General features: G+C 41.5%; 1 protein-coding gene across 6 annotated transcripts in view; it reads right to left on the bottom strand.

Annotated features, from left to right (window-relative positions):
* Window positions 1–17,121, bottom strand: part of LATS1 (large tumor suppressor kinase 1) — a 56,247-nt gene that overhangs the window by 13,957 nt on the left and 25,169 nt on the right. For 5 of the 6 annotated variants that reach the window (XM_010331426.3, XM_074397285.1, XM_074397287.1 and 2 more), the window contains 2 exons: window positions 6,801–8,314; window positions 2,790–3,372 (listed from right to left, as the gene is read on the bottom strand). In XM_010331426.3, the coding sequence (XP_010329728.1) occupies window positions 2,790–3,372; window positions 6,801–8,314 (2,097 nt within the window). Of the gene's footprint in view, window positions 1–2,789; window positions 3,373–4,379; window positions 8,315–17,121 lie in introns of those variants that run through there. The other variant, XR_012517156.1, reaches the window with a different exon arrangement.

Below are 17,121 nucleotides of genomic sequence, written 5' to 3'. Positions count from 1 at the left end.
AATAGCAGAATAAATAAAGAAAAGCAACAAGGACAAGAGTAAACCTGAAGTCTGTTTTATCTTTTGACATAATGGTTTAGGGTTAACATTCTCCCTTGTGACAAACTAAGATACAACGTATGCCAAATCATTGAGATATCAATAGGAAGGGTTTTAAACTGGAAAAAAAAAAAAGCCTAAGATTTAGTAATTTATTCAATGTTAAATGACAACAATATGAGTAATGGGGAGATTAAGGCCACTCCCTGTTACTACTCTGGACAAACTTTCAAAAAACTTAGGTCAGTGTTTCATTCAATAAATGACAGTGGTAAGATAAAGGTCTTTTCTCAGGCAGGTTAATTCTAGTAGGAAAAGAAACAAAACAAACTACTACACACATAAGAAACAGTGACATACCCTACACAGAGAATCAACAGAGTGATGCGACAAATGTGACTGGATAGCTACATAAGACTGAATGGTTAGGGAAGACCAATTGAGAAGGTGATACCTGCTAAGCCATAAAAAACAAGAAGGACTCAACCATTTAAAAATCAGAACTAGGCCGGGCGCGGTGGCTCAAGCCTGTAATCCCAGCACTTTGGGAGGCCAAGGCGGGTGGATCACAAGGTCAAGAGATCGAGACCATCTTGGTCAACATGGTGAAACCCCGTCTCTACTAAAAATACAAAAAAAATAGCTGGGCATGGTGGTGCGTGCCTGTAATCCCAGCTACTCAGGAGGCTGAGGCAGGAGAATTGCCTGAACCCAGGAGGCGGAGGTTGCGGTGAGCTGAGATCGCGCCATTGCACTCCAGCCTGGGTAACAAGAGTGAAACTCCGTCTCAAAAAAAAAAAAAAAAAAAAAAAAAAAAAAAAATCAGAACTAGGTATTCCACACAGAAACAACAGAAACAGAGAGAAGACCAGTGCAGCTGATAAAGGGGAGAACCATAGGAAATGGGCAAGAACCGTAGAAAATGGGGCAAGAACAAATTACACGAGGGTTTTGCAAGCAATAGGAATGGTCTGCCTTTTACTCCAAGTAAAGTGAAAAGATACTGGAGAGTTTGAAGCAAGAGATAACAAGATCTGATTTATACTTTAAAAAAAAGAGTTATTTATGGGCCATGTGAAGTTTGAAAGGCCTATCTGAAACCCATGTGAAGATAGCCAAGAAGTAGTTGGAGAGTAATTATGGATTTCAGAGAAAGGCCATTTCTGGAGAGAGATTTGGAGGTCACTGACATATAGATGGCATGAAGTTATCTAGAGTTATGTATAAGAAATAAATCTAACTATAATAATTATCTGGGATGTTTGATTAAAATATGATTTCCATGCCCTGAAAATTTTTGATCGAAAGACGAGAATAGAGCCTAGGAATCATATTTTTAAGAAGCTTTCCAAGTAATAATTCAGTTGAATCTGGGGAGACACTAAATTCCATCATGTTGAACATTAAGGTAGGTTCAACTGTCTAAGTTCTACTCATTTCAATGTCAATCGACTTGTGTTCACAGCAACACAGGAAGTTAATAATACTTACCTCAGAGGATTGTTGTGAGCATATTAGAATATACTGTAAAGCACCTAGTACATAGTATTTAACAAATGTTAGATTGACTTACACTTCCATTAGCGCTTGGAGGGATCTTGGTGAGGCAGTGTGGTGTAGTAGAAATAACATGGGCCCTGAAATCAGACAAACCTGGGTTCAAAGCCTAGCCCTTACATTTGATTTCTGTCTGACCTTGGGCAAGTTACTTCATCTAATTAGGGCTCAGTTTCTTCATCCTGCCTCACAGTGACACTGTGAGGATAAAGTAAGATCAAGGATCATAAAGTGTTTAGGGTTATATAAGTTGTGTAATAGTCACATAATGGAATCCTAAATAGTTAAAATAAATGTTACATGAATAATATGGAGGAACCTCAAACAAGTCAACACAAAGAATATATATAGAATTATATTTAAATAAAGGTTAGAGTAGGCAAAATGAAATATTATTTAGGGATATATACATTTGTGATAAAAGTATAGATAAGAGTAGAGAGCTAATTACAAAGTTCTGAAACAAGAGTTATCTTTGCAGAGGAGAAAAGGGGAAGTGATTGTTTAGGGGCATCTCAAGTATTAATATAAAGTATTAAGTTCTTTAACTGAATGGTGGATATGAGGATTCATTAAAAAATTACTAAAATGATATCTGGCCGGGTACAGGGGCTCACACCTGTAATCTCAGCACTTTGGGAGGCTGAGGTGGGTGGATCACCTGAGGTCAGGAGTTTGAGATCAGCCTGGCCAACATGGCAAAATCCTGTCTCTACTAAAAATACAAAAATTAGCTGGGTATGGTGGCAGGTACATTTCTACTAAAAATACAAAAATTAGCTGGGCATGGTGGCAGGTGCCTATAATCCCAGCTATTCCTGAGGCAGAAGAATCGCTTGAATCCAGGAAGGGGAGGTCGCAGTGAGTTGAGATTGCACCACTGCACTCCAGCCTGGGCAAAAGAGCGAGACTCCATCAAAAAAAAAGAAAAAGTTATTTGTCTGACATATTGACAAATAAAATGTAAAAGGAGTGACTCAAAAATGTTAATAATATTTAGTAATAATCAAATTGAGCACATTCTTTCATTTTATAAGTCTAAGCACCTAAAGGATTCACCCAAGTTTATCCAACAAAAAAATCAAGACCTGGCTCATGTCTTCTGGCTCTCATCAAGTGATATAATCATCCTATATTTTACTATATCAATAAATTACATTATTATGAACAAACTACATTTTGAGTTTACTTACCACTCTGATAGTACTTAGAATCATGTGTCCATCTGAAGCCAGTGCAGAGGCCAAAGTCAGTCAATTTAATATGACCATCACGATCAATCAAAATATTATCAGGTTTAATATCTCTATGAATAAAACCCATTTTATGAACACTTTCAACTGCACAGGTAAGTTCTGCTATGTAGAATCGTGCCAGGTTTTCTGGAAAGATGCCCATTCTAATTAATAGGCTCATCATATCACCCCCAGGAATGTAGTCCATTACAAAGTATAAATTGTCCTTATCTTGGAATGAATAATATAGACGAACTACCCATTCATTGTCAGCTTCAGCCAGGATATCTCTCTCAGCTTTAACATGAGCGACTTGATTTCGAAGCAGAACATCTTTCTTTCGAAGAGTTTTTGTTGCATACAAAGCCTTAGTATCTACTTTTCTTGCTAGACAGACTTCACCAAATGCTCCTATTCCTAGTGTCTTTATCTTCACAAACATAGACTTGTCCATTTTAGCCCTTTTAAGACGAATGTAATTAGATTCTTTTTGGCAAAGCATCTTTCTCATTTGATCCTGGGCATCTTGAGATAATCCAACCTAAGCAAATAAACTAGATGTTAAATAAGAATTATCTTCTTCAATATTAAATATTAAGAAATAGCTTGGAAAAAATTCAGGCATATATTTAAAGGTTAAATGCATGATAATTTTTAATAAAGCATGTTAGAAATCTAGAAACCATTTCAAAGGAAATTAATGATCAAAAGTGCAGCTTAAGAGGTAGTTAAAAGGATACTCAAAGTGAGTACATATGCAAATTCAGCTGTGGAGTGCAAGAAGGGGATCCCAGAGGAGTCAGCTTTCTACTTTTCTCTAATGTACTCCGAAAAAAAAAAAAAAAAAAAGGTTCTCAATGTGAAACAAGTATCTGTTAACATGAATCTTCATTTACCTCTCTATTATATACTTCTCTTAGTGTAATGCCTAGGCCTCAAATATCCTTCCTCCTATTTTATCTTTCATAAAAAAAAAAAAAAAAAAATTCTTTTACTCCAGGCTCATTTATTCTAAAAAATTAATGTACCGAGAACAACAAAACAATGCCTTTCCCAACCCACAAATCCTTTCCCCATTCTCAATAAATATATAATAGTCATGAATAATCTTTCCTTTTTTCTTTTTCAGGGCATTAGAGTAAAGGTGTGACTCATGGCCCACCACTAACACAAATTGCAAAGGGTTTGTCCTACTTGTTTGCTTACAAGATATCCTTTGGGTACTTAGGAATATTTCAAATAGTCAGTGTGACTCATGAAGATATTAAAAAATAGATTAAAAATAAAAACTAACTTCTAAGTATTATAGATATGGAATACCTGGATTTAGAAAGGAGAAATATTTCGGCTAATTAATAAAGAACTAATTAAAGGGTTTAAATAGAAAAGGAATTCAACTGGAAAAGTGGGGTCTAATTCTAGAAATGCAAGACTAAAATAGAGCAACCACATGCTTCTGTTAGGATTCACATTTGCATGCAAAATCTTTTAAGAAGGGTGACATGCCAGACTTAGTTCAGAACTGTTTCTCTTAAAAATCTTACTTGCCTACACAGTAATGGAGACTACAGAAGTCAGCAAAGCTTCCAACACCATAAAAGTTTAAATCAGCTATTAGTGAAAGTGAAGAGGAAAAAGGAAAAATAAACTAAGAAAATACATACAGACAGACTTTAGTAAGAAATCCTAAGAACTAAAATATAGGTAAGTCATAGAGATTATTATGGCATTTCTCATTTAATAAAATGTAAAATGGAATAACAATACTGTAAATCAGATTTGGAAAAATCATTTTATTTTTAAATTATTTTGAGATGGAGTTTTGCTTTTGTTGCCCAGGCTGGAGTGCAATGGCACAATCTTGGCTCACTGCAACCTCCGCCCTCCGGGTTAAAGTAATTCTCCTGCCTCAGCCTCCCAAGTAGCTGTGATTACAGGCACGTGCCACCATGCCTGGCTAATTTTATATATATATATATATATATTTTTTTTTGAGACGGAGTTTCGCTCTTGTTACCCAGGCTGGAGTGCAATGGCACGATCTCGGCTCACCGCAACCTCCGCCTCCTGGGTTCAGGCAATTCTCCTGCCTCAGCCTCCTGAGTAGCTGGGATTACAGGCACACACCACTATGCCCAGCTAATTTTTTGTATTTTTAGTAGAGACGGGGTTTCACCATGTTGACCAGGATGGTCTCGATCTCTTGACCTCGTGATCCACCCGCCTCGGCCTCCCGAAGTGCTGGGATTACAGGCTTGAGCCACCGCGCCCGGCCAATTTTTTGTATTTTTAGTAGAGACGGGGTTTCACCATGTTGACCAGGATGGTCTCCATCTCTTGACCTCGTGATCCACCCGCCTCAGCCTCCCAAAGTGCTGGGATTACAGGCTTGAGCCACCGCGCCCGGCCTAATTTTGTATTTTTAGTAGAGATGGGGGTTTCACTATGTTGGTCAGGCTGGTCTCGAACTCCTGACCTCAGGTGACCCGCCTACCTCAGCCTCCCAAAGTGCTGGGATTACAGGCCTGAGCCACCTCGCCTGGTAAAAAAATCATTTTAAAAGAATGTTTCTCTTAAGTACATAAAGGCGGTTGTTTAATCACAAGGTTAAGCCTCTTGAATTGTGAGTGACAGATGTAAGATTAGGAGTCAGATCTCTGAACTCTAAGCACATGATAAAAACAATAATGATGACAATACCATCTTTTTTTTTTTTTTTTTTGGGGGACGGAGTTTCGCTCTTGTTACCCAGGCTGGAGTGCAATGGCGTGATCTCGGCTCACTGCAACCTCCGCCTCCTGGGTTCGGGCAATTGTCCTGCCTCAGCCTCCTGAGTAGCTGGGACTACAGGCACGCGCCACCATGCCCAGCTAATTTTTTGTATTTTTAGTAGAGACGGGGTTTCACCATGTTGACCAGGATGGTCTCGATCTCTCGACCTCGTGATCCGCCCGCCTCGGCCTCCCAAAGTGCTGGGATTACAGGCGTGAGCCACCGCGCCCGGCTTGACAATACCATCTTAATATCTAGTGAAGAGATCTATGTGTAATGACAACACAATTTATTTATTTATTTATTTATTTATTTATTTATTTTTTTTGAGAAGGAGTTTCGCTCTTGTTACCCAGGCTGGAGTGCAATGGCACGATCTCGGCTCACCGCAACCTCCGCCTCCTGGGTTCAGGCAATTCTCCTGCCTCAGCCTCCTGAGTAGCTGGGATTACAGGCACACGCCACCATGCCCAGCTAATTTTTTGTATTTTTAGTAGAGACGGGGTTTCACCATGTTGACCAGGATGGTCTCGATCTCTTGACCTCGTGATCCACCCGCCTCGGCCTCCCAAAGTGCTGGGATTACAGGCTTGAGCCACCGCGCCCGGCCCGACAACACAATTTAAATAGGTTTATTTACTCTGATCTCCCTTTACTATAGTTTGACTTAATAATTTCAACACATTTTTCTCCAGTATATTTTAAAAATGAAATTAGAAGGGAGAAATAACTGAAGGGAACTTCTTTGACCCTTTCTAGTAAGATCTATGTGATCAATAAACCTATAAACTTCAAATTTTCTACAAGTAAAAAGAAATGTTTCGTAAGTGTATGAGGAGATGAGACCCACATATTACTACTTTATCTTTAAATGTTGTAAGATAATGTATAAAACCTAGAAAACAACCCTTGCTCCAATTTCCATATAAAGTATTATGTATAACTGTATATGGCAAATTATATTTTTCTTAATTTACACAAGATTTTATTACAGGAAATTCTGAGTGAATCTTGAAATACTAAAATAAAATGGTTACAATAAAATGTACTTTAATATTTTTTCACTTTTAAATTCTGTAACTGATAGTATATTGTATTAAGCTACAAAAAGAATGAAAAATACTGGAGCACAATATTTTAAAATAAACAAGTAAACAGATGAATAAGTATAAAAATGGACATTTTAAAAGGTTTTACCCGCATCATTTCATTCTCTAATTGTTTTTTACGATGTAGACGCTGCTGATGAGATTTGAGTACATTTTCTACATGTTGCTCCATGAAGAATTTAAATGCCTGAGGAGAATAACTTTGAATACGAGATTCCCTTCGCTCTTCATCTTTCTTGTTTTTCCTAACAGTGATGGGTGAAGTTGTAATTTGTTTCTTTTCTTTATCCCCACTATCAACATTTTCATAACTCTTTTCACTCTCATCCTCCTTGGGCAAGCTTGGCTGATCCTCTTTGCTAGGCTTACTGATTGATTCATATGGAGGAACAGATGGGTTTTGGTGCAGCAGATGTTTTGGGTAGGGTGGTGGTGGTCCTTGATAGTTTGGAGCTTCAGCAACAGGTGGCATCACAGTCACATTTGAAGTGGTTCCCTCAGAAAAAGGACTGGGTTGAACAGTTTGAATTGGCTGTGGTATCCAAGAAGGGTGTGTAGGTGCTAAAGCAGTCTGTAGCTCTGGTTTTAATACACGCATGCTTTTCACAGGCTGTTGAATAGGAGCTGGTGTAATTGCAGTGACTGTTGTAGCAGAAGGCTGAGAATTAGCAGAGTGACTTGCTCTATTTCCTAATGGGTTATTAAAAGAATTTGACCTCACTGGTATGTTAGGTTGCCATGTAGGGATTTCATGCCCACTGCTTGGGGATGACTGGGCTGGGGCAGAAGATGACTGAGGCCAATTTGTCTGCAGTCCAGGCACATTAATGTTATATAGTTCCATGTTATGACTATTTCTGTTTGGCACCATCATAGACTGAGGAATATTTCCATTTGTATATGATGAAGGAGCAGCAGATCCCCCTGTTTGTAAAGCAGAAGGGCTTTGTCCATTAGCTGCCGTCAGAGGATATGGAGGTGGTGGCTGCCGATTCACAGTGCCAGCAGGGACAACATTTTGGTGTATCATGAAATCAGTCTGTCCAGTACCATTCTGCATTCCAGGTCTCCCTGATGGAAAGTTAAATTTGCTAGAACTCTGCATGATGATTGGTTGTCTGCCAACGGGAACAGAACTAATGCCTCTCTGTCCCTGATTAGGAGGATTCATGGGGGAAGTATTGAGAGGTGGTGGTGGATAGCCCTCTTGCCATGTCCCAGGTGGGACAGGAGAGATTCGGGAGATTACGTATTCCATGTTCCCAGAATAGCGCTTTGTTTGAGAGTTTGGTTCCCATGAAGGAGGAGGTGGAGTTGTACCTCTTGGAGGGGGAGTCTGGCCTCTTGGAGGTGGTGGAGGAGTGACACTCCTTACTTGAGGTGGCGGTAGGGGGGTCACTCTCTGTCCGTTGCTAGAGTGAGCTTGAGCAAATGCTGTTATACCAGATCCAGACAAAGGTCTTCCTACATCTGTCTGTGAGCTGGGACTCTCAGAATGATAGGCCACACTTTCTCCTAGTGGTGGGCCATGTCTCTGAGGAACTAAGGATTCTTTAGAACCTTTCCAGCTCTGTTTGCGGTTAACTGATTGTTGCACATTCCCTGTGGCCATAAGAGATAAAGAGAAAAAAGAATCATGTTTTTAACCTCTTATTGTTATTTAGCTCAATTTAGGAAAAAAACAGTTATAAAAATAAAATTTCCGTGAGTGTTTTCCTTTTACCTTTTAAAATTTTATTTATTTTTGACTGAGCATGGTATCTCACTCCTGGTCAAAATTCCAGCACTTTGGGAGGCTGAGGTGGGTGGATTGCTTGAGCCCACGAGTTTGAGACCAGCCAGGGCAACATTCTACTAAAAACACAAAAATGAGCCAGATGTGGTGGCACGTGCCTCTAGTCCCAGCTACTAGGGAAGCTGAGGTTGGAGGATCGCTTGAACCTGGGAGGCAAAGATTGCAGTGAACCAAGATCATGCCACTGTACTCAAGCCTGGGAGATAGAATGAGACCCTGTCTCAAAAAAAAGAAAGTATTCTTGCTTGATGGCTCAAAATTCACAAAGTATAATATCATAACCACTTCTGTCCTTTAGCTGACCAATGTTCTTTAATAAGGTACTTCAGGGATATACAGATACAAGTTAGTACTATACATCCTGTATGTACTACTACAATGCCTAGCTTTTTTTTCTTTCTTTCTTTTTTTTTTTTTTTCTATTTATCACTATAGTAACAAAGACTTTTCTCATTAAACAAAATGAAGATTCTGTATCAGTATATAAAGTTATTTCCTCACTTTAAAAAAATGTTACCATGGTTGGGCGCCGGGGAGGCCAAGGCAGTTGGATCACAAGGACAGGAGATCAAGACCATCCTGGCCAACATGGCAAAACCATCTCTACTAAAAATACAAAAATTAGCTGGGTGTGGTGGTGTGCACCTGTAGTCCCAGCCACTTGGGAGGTTGAGGCAGGAGAATCGCTTGAACCCAGGAGGCCAAAGCTGCAGTGAGCTGAGATTGTGCCACTGCACTCCAGCCTGGTTGACAGAGCAAGACTCTGTCTCAAAAAAAGAAAAAAAAATTTTTTTGAACAGATATAGTTTCATTTATATGCATGTATATTTATAGATAAATTATTAGAGGTAGCATTATTAAGCCAAAGGGTATATCTATTTGTAATTTTCACAGCTATTACTGCTTTTAAATGTGTGTGTGTATATATATATATATATATATATATATTTAAATTGAGACAGTCTCACTCTGTCACCCAGGCTGGAGTGCAGTGGCACAGGCTCACCACAACCTCCGTCTCCCAGGTTCAAGTGATTCTCCTGCCTCAGCCTCCTGAGTAGCTGGGATTACAGGTGCCCACTACCAAATCCAGCTAATTTTTGTATTTTTAGTAGATGGGGTTTCACCATGTTGGCCAGGGTGGTCTTGATCTCTTGACCTCGTGATCCGCCCACCTTGGCCTCCCAAAGTGCTGGGATTACAGGCATGAGCCACTGTGCCCGGCTGCTACTGCAAAAGTTTTTAAACTTTTCTGAGTAGCAGCCCTTATCAAGATCTCCAAGTTGTTTTTGTTCAAACGGAGTCTCGCTCTGTCACCCAGGCTGGAATGCAGTGGCGTGATCTTGGCTTACTGCAACCTCTGTCTCCTGGGTTTAAGCGAGTCTCCTGCCTTAGCTACTGGTATAGCTGGGATTACAAGCGGGTACTACCCTGCCTGGCTGATTTTTGTATTTTTAGTAGAAATGGGGTTTCACCATGTTGGTAAGGCTGGTCTTAAACTCCTGACCTCAGGTCATCCGCCCACCTCGGCCTCCCAAAGTGTTGGGATTACAGGCATGAGCCACCGCGTCCAGCCAAGAGCTCCAAGATTAATCCCCTACTTTGTCAGACCTCCTTTTTAATATTTTTATTCTCTTGAAACAGTCTTGCTGTCACAGTCAGGCTGGAGGGCAGTGGCATGATTATGAATCACTGCAGCCTTGAACCCCCTGGGCTCAAGCAATCCTCCCATCTCAGGCTTCCAAGTAGTTGGGACTATAGGCATGCATCACCATGTCCAGCTAATTATTTAATTAATTCATTTAATTTTTGTAGAGATAGTATCTAAGTTGCCCAGGCTGGTCTCAAACTCCTGGGCTCAAGTGATCCTCCTGCCTCAGCCTCCCAAAAATGCTAGAATTATAGGCAGGAGACACTGAGCCCAGCCTATTTAAACTTTTTTTTTTGTAGAGACAGGGTCTCTCTAAGATGCCCAGGCTGTTCTCAAACTACTGGCTTCCAACAGTCCTCCCACCTTGGCCTCCAAAGTGCTGGGATTACAGGCCTGAGCCACCACACCTGGCCCTTCTCTTTATGACACATTTTATCCAACTTAAATCCATGGTCTACCACTTTGTTCTTCCCTCTATATTCTTTTTCTCCAAGATCTCCTCCTTTCCATTCATTCATTGAATATTTATTGACCATCAACTATATGCCAGGCACTGCTCTAAGCAATCCAGTGACTTGGTAAGCAACAGAACATCCATGGCCCAAGGAACCTACATTTTTGAAGAGGAGCCAGACAAAAAACAAGTGAATAAATAAACAAGGTAACTTCAGGGTATGATAAATGCTCTGTGACTGAAACATAAATGGCATCAAATAGAGAGTAACAGCAGGATAGAAAGGGGTAAGAATCAGTGGTCTAAAAAGGCTTCTCTAAGGCCGGGCATAGTGGCTCACACCTGTAATCCCAGCACTTTGGGAGGCCAAGCAGGGCGGATCACGAGGTTGGATTGAGACCAACCTGGCCAACATGGTGAAACCCCGTCTCTATTAAAAGTACGGAATATTAGCTGGCGTGCACCTGTAGTTCCATCTACTCGGGAAGCTGAGGCAGGAGAACTGCTTGAACCCAGGAGGTGGAGGTTGCAGTGAGCTGAGATGGCGCCACTACACTCCAGCCTGTCAACAGGGCAAGACTGTCTTAAGAAAAAAAAAAAAAAAAAAAGACTCCTCTGAGGGATAATGTATGAGTGACAACTGCATAGGCCAGGCGCAGTGGCTCACGCCTATAATCCTAGCAATTTGGGAAGCTGGGGTGAGAGGATTGCCTGACGTCAGGAGTTCTTTGAGACAAGCCTGGCCAACATGGTTGAACACGTCTCTACTAAAAATACAAAAATTAGCTGGTTGTGGTGGCACATGCCTGTAATCCCAGCAACCCAGGAGGCTGAGACAGGAGACCTGGAAGGCTGAGACAGGAGAATCGCCGGAAACCAGAAGGCGGAGGCTGTGGTGAGCAGAGACCACGCCACTGCACTACAGCCTGGGTGACAGTGCAAAACTCTGTCTCAAAAAAAAGACTGCATAGCCGGGCGCGGTGGCTCATGCCTGTAATCCCAGCACTTTGGGAGGCCGAGGCGGGTGGATCACGAGGTCAAGAGATCGAGACCATCCTGGTCAACATGGTGAAACCCCGTCTCTATTAAAAATACAAAAAAATGACACGTGCACACGAATGTTCATTGCAGCACTGTTTACAATAGCAAAGACCTGGAACCAACCCAAATGCCCAACGATGATAGACTGGATAGGGAAAATGTGGTACATATACACCATGGAATATTATGCAGCCATCAAAAACGATGAGTTCACGTCCTTTATAGGGACATGGATGAACCTGGAAACCATCATTCTCAGCAAACTGACACAAGAGCAGAAAATCAAACACCGTATATTCTCGCTCATAGGCGGGTGTTGAACAATGAGAACACATGGACACAGGGAGGGGAGCACTACACACTGGGGTCTGTTGGGGGTAAATGGGGGAGGGGCGGGGGGTGGGGAGGTGGGAAGAGATAGCATGGGGAGAAATGACAGATACAGGTGAGGGGACGGAAGGCAGCAAAGCACACTGCCATGTGTGTACCTATGCAACAATCTTGCATGTTCATCACATGTACCCCAAAACCTAAAATGCAATAAAAAAAAAGAAAAAAAAAAAAAATACAAAAAAATGAGCTGGGCATGGTGGCGCGTGCCTGTAATCCCAGCTACTCAGGAGGCTGAGGCAGGAGAATTGCCTGAACCCAGGAGGCGGAGGTTGTGGTGAGCCGAGATCGCGCCATTGCACTCCAGCCTGGGTGACAAGAGTGAAACTCCGTCTCAAAAAAAAAAAAAAAAAAAAAAAAAAAAAGACTGCGTAAAGGTCATTGGGAGCTTGGTATTTTCCAAGAACAAAACAAACCGAGTATGGCTGCAGAACAGTAAATGAGGTGGGGAAAGTGATATTGGATGGGATCTAAAAGGCAGCCAGGCCACGGACAAGGACTTTGGAGAGAATAAGAAGCCGATAAAGGCAAAGGAGTATGCTCAGATTAAATTACCCTTTCAGGCTGGGTGCACTGGCTCATGCAGTTCTCAAAACAAAACAAAACAAAACAAAACAAAACCCTTTCAGCAATATTATCTATCTTATTTTGGATGTGTTTAATGAAACTTCAGTCAGGGGTAATTCCAGCTATCTTTCTTTTTCTTTCCACACTCACAAGAATAAGTGATGCAATGGGCAGACTGATTCTACTATAATTGAGGATCAGCATCCCTCAATGGCCTCAGCACCACCAGGAGACCCTACTCTTTTCTATAGTCTCCACTATTTGCCAGTCCTCAGTCTCCTCAAACTGCCTGTCCCATCCATCACTCATCACTCTTCGAAAATGACTTGCTTTTCTATTTCAGAGAAAACAGCAGGCATCAGAAAGTACTACCTTAGCTTCCCTACATAACTTAGGCCGGTTTGCTGCTGTTAGAGAAAAATGGCTGTACCTCTTTCTATTCAAGGCTAATATATTCCCTCATGCTATGCTTTGGATCCTATTCCTCCTGGATTCTCAAGAAGCTTACTTGATCCTCAAGGATCTCTTAAATATTTAATTTCATCCTCTTGACTGGAGTCTTCCAATTATTTTTTAAACATGTTTAAGTCTTTACTTAAAACAAAAACAAAAAAAGACTCTTCTTCCACTTCCATATATAGAGTTCTACCTCAAAGTGTTAGCCGGTGCTGGTCCACAACCTGATATTGGTCTTCCATGAGATAAGTATGTTAATTGAGAGTGAGGATTGAGAAACTTTAATAGAAATTTGACAAAATAATAAACTTATGTCTGTTAAATAATAGAATATTTAAACTTATAATTTTATGTCATTAAAAAATTTTAACCTTTTCGGTGGTTCAAGCCTGTAATCCCAGCACTTTGAGAGGCCGAGGTGGGTGGATCACGAGGTCAAGAGATCGAGACCATCCTGGTCAACATGGTGAAACCCCGTCTCTACTAAAAATACAAAAAAATTAGCTGGGCATGGTGGCGTGTGCCTGTAATCCCAGCTACTCAGGAGGCTGAGGCAGGAGAATTGCCTGAACCCAGGAGGCGGAGGTTGTGGTGAGCCGATATCGCGCCATTGCACTCCAGCCTGGGTAACAAGAGCGAAACTCGGTCTCAAAAAAAAAAAAAAAAAAAAAAAAAAAAAAAAAAAAATTTTAACGATCTCTTGACTTCATGATCCAACCACCTCGGCCTCCCAAAGTGCTAGGATTACAGGTTTGAGCCACCGTGCCCGGCCTAACCTTTTTTTTTTTTTTTGAGAAAGGGGCTCACTCTATTGCCCAGGCTGGAGTGTAGTGGTGCAATCACAGCTCACTGCAGCTTCAATCTTGCTGGCACAGGCAATCCTCCCACTTCAGCCTCCTGAATAGCTGGGACTACAGGCACCCATCACCACACCTGGCTAATTTTTTGTAGAGCCGGGGCTTCACAATGATGCCCAGGCTAGTCTCAAACAACTGAGCTCAAGTGATCCTCCTGCCTCAGCCTCCCAATGTGCTGGGATTACATGCGTGAGCTACCAAGCCTAGCACTTAAATTTTTCATTTTCTAATAATTTAGTTTATTGTATTTTATTAAATTATGAATTGAATTCATGAATTGGAAATCTGAAAAGTCAAAGGTCGTCACCATAGATGGTTTGAAAGCATTACTCTTGCTAATGTCCTCACTCTCCTCACAGAAAAACCTCTTAAAGGTATACCTTGTGTTCTTTGCTACTACATATCCTATTTAGTTCTCTACCCACTCCAGTCTGAATTATGCTCCCATGACACAAGTTACCTAATTTGTTATGGGCTGAATCCTCAATCTATATGCTGAAGTCCTAACCAGCAGTACCACAAGATGTGACTCTATTTGGTAATTAAGATTAAATTAGGTCATTAGGGTGGGTCCTAATGCAATATGACCTGTATACCTGTAGGAGAAAATTTGGACATGGAGACAGAGACCCCAGACACGTGCACATGCAGAGGGACACACATATGAGGCCACAGCAAGGCAAGGAGAGCAGCCTCAGCAGAAACCAGACCTGCCAGTAACGTAACCTTGGACTTCTAGTCTCCAGCACTGTAAGAAAATAAATCTCGGCCGGGCGCGGTGGCTCAAGCCTGTAATCCTAGCACTTTGGGAGGCCGAGGTGGGTGGATCACGAGGTCGAGAGATCGAGACCATCCTGGTCAACATGGTGAAACCCCGTCTCTACTAAAAATACAAAAAATTAGCTGGGCATGGTGGCACGTGCCTGTAATCCCAGCTACTCAGGAGGCTGAGGCAGGAGAATTGCCTGAACCCAGGAGGCGGAGGTTGCGGTGAGCCGAGATCGCGCCATTGCACTCCAGCCTGGGTAACGAGCGAAACTCCGTCTCAAAAAAAAAAAAAAAGAAAGAAAATAAATCTCAATTGTTTAAGCCACCCAGTCTGTGTAATTTTGTTATGGCAGCCCTAGTAAACTAATACACCACGTCCTAAAGCCAACAAGATTATTTTTTAGTTCTCAGCTTGGTCAATATCTCTTTCTTAGCAGTATTTGGCATTTTGACCATTCCCTCCCTTTCTTGAAACATTCTCTTACTTTGGCTTCCAAAACACTGAAAACCTTATTAACCAATAAGGTTTTCTTCCTTCTCTTTTAGCTCTTTCTTTCTTTCTTTTGAGACGGAGTTTTCGCTCTTGTTACCCAGGCTGGACTGCAATGGCGCGATCTCGGCTCACCGCAACCTCCGCCTCCTGGGTTCAGGCAATTCTCCTGCCTCAGCCTCCTGAGTAGCTGGGATTACAGGCACATGCCACCATGCCCAGCTCATTTTTTGTATTTTTAGTAGAGACGGGGTTTCACCATGTTGACCAGGATGGTCTCGATCTTTTGACCTCGTGATCCAACCGCCTCGGCCTCCCAAAGTGCTGGGATTACAGGTTTAAGCCACCGCACCCGGCCTCTTTTTTTTTTTTAAGACGGAGTCTTGCTCTGCCGCTCAGGCTGGAGTGCAATGGTGAGGTCTCAGTTCACTGCAACTCCGCCTCCTGGGTTCAAGTGACTCTGCTGCCTCAGCCTCCCGAGTAACTGGAATTACAGGCATACGCCACCATGCCCAGCTAATTTTTTTAGAGATGGGGTTTCACCATGTTGGCCAGGCTGCTCTCGAACCCCTGACTTTGTGATCCTCCTGCCTAGACCTCCTGAAGAGCTGGGATTATAGGCAACAAGCCACTGGCCTTAGCTATTTCTTCTCTGTCCCCTTTGCAGGTTTATCCCTTCCTACTAGCTATTAAATAAGCTTGGTTGCAGGTCATCTTATTATTTTGATTTATGTAATATCCCTTAGGTGACCTATTTCATATTATGGCTCATACATACATATCCAGCTCCTTACCTGATGTCTCCACTTGGAAAACTAAAGCCAGATTTATGATCTTTCCCACCCAATTCTATTCTCTCTTAACATTTCCTTTCTTAATGTAGGGTATTATTATCCATCTATTTTTCTAAGCCAAAAACCTAAGAGTTATCCCCTTCTATCGTCATACCCTGCATGTAATCTATTACCAAGTCCTTGTCAATTTTAACGCTCCCATTCCTCTTAATTCATTCATTTTCTTCACTGCTATTACCCAAGTCCAAATTACCCTCACAAACTATGTCTCCTATCACACACACCTGCCTTCTTATCTGTCCTTGCTCCTAATGCATTCTCATCCACTGCAGCCATCTTTCTGAAATACAAATCTAATCATGTCACCCTGCTTGAAACACTTCTACACCTTTCCGCTGCTCTTAGGATAAAATTAATAAACAGTTCTACAGAGTCAGGCCCCTATGGACTTCTCCAGTCCTACATTTCACAATCCTGTTTTCAGTGCTCCAAGCATTTTCATTTTTTTTTTTTTTTTTTTTTTTGGTGTGGCATTAAAATCTGCCAAAGCAGCCAAGCACAAGGACACTCACACTCACTAAACCCATTCCCATTAACTCTGTACTCCTTCAGATACGAGCTTTATTATCAGATTATGAGGAAGGATTTTTCTGATCTTCTTGATTAGGTAAAAAAACAAAACAAAACAAAACAGAAAAATATCCACTATTATATGAGTCTACAGTACCACGTAACTTTCCTCTCTTCATTCACACTATATATAGCTGTAATTCTATACATATCTGTGTGATTATCTGATCTCCCTTAACAGAATGTAAGCTCCACAAAAGGGCAAGAACTTACCCAATGCAGAGCAAAGAGCCTGAAACAGTGGCTGACCAATAAAAATCTACTGAATAAGAAGAATGACTACAGTCCTCTTACAATTTTTTTTTTTGAGACAGAGTCTTGCTCTGTCACCCAGGTTGGAGTGCAGTAGCATAATCTGGGCTCACTGTAACCTCTGCCTCCTGGGTTCAAGCGATTCTCCTATCTCAGCCTCCCGAGAAGCTGTGACTACAGGTGTATGCCACCACGCCTGGCTAATTTTTGTATTTTTAGTAGAGATGGGGTTTCACCATGTTGGTCAGGCTGGAATCGAAATCC

The sequence above is a fragment of the Saimiri boliviensis genome, chromosome 4 (genome assembly GCF_048565385.1).
Source record: "Saimiri boliviensis isolate mSaiBol1 chromosome 4, mSaiBol1.pri, whole genome shotgun sequence".
Classification (NCBI taxonomy): Eukaryota; Metazoa; Chordata; class Mammalia; order Primates; family Cebidae; genus Saimiri; species Saimiri boliviensis.
The sequence above is the reverse complement of the archived record's forward strand: the minus strand, read 5'-3'. Positions and strand labels throughout refer to the sequence as shown.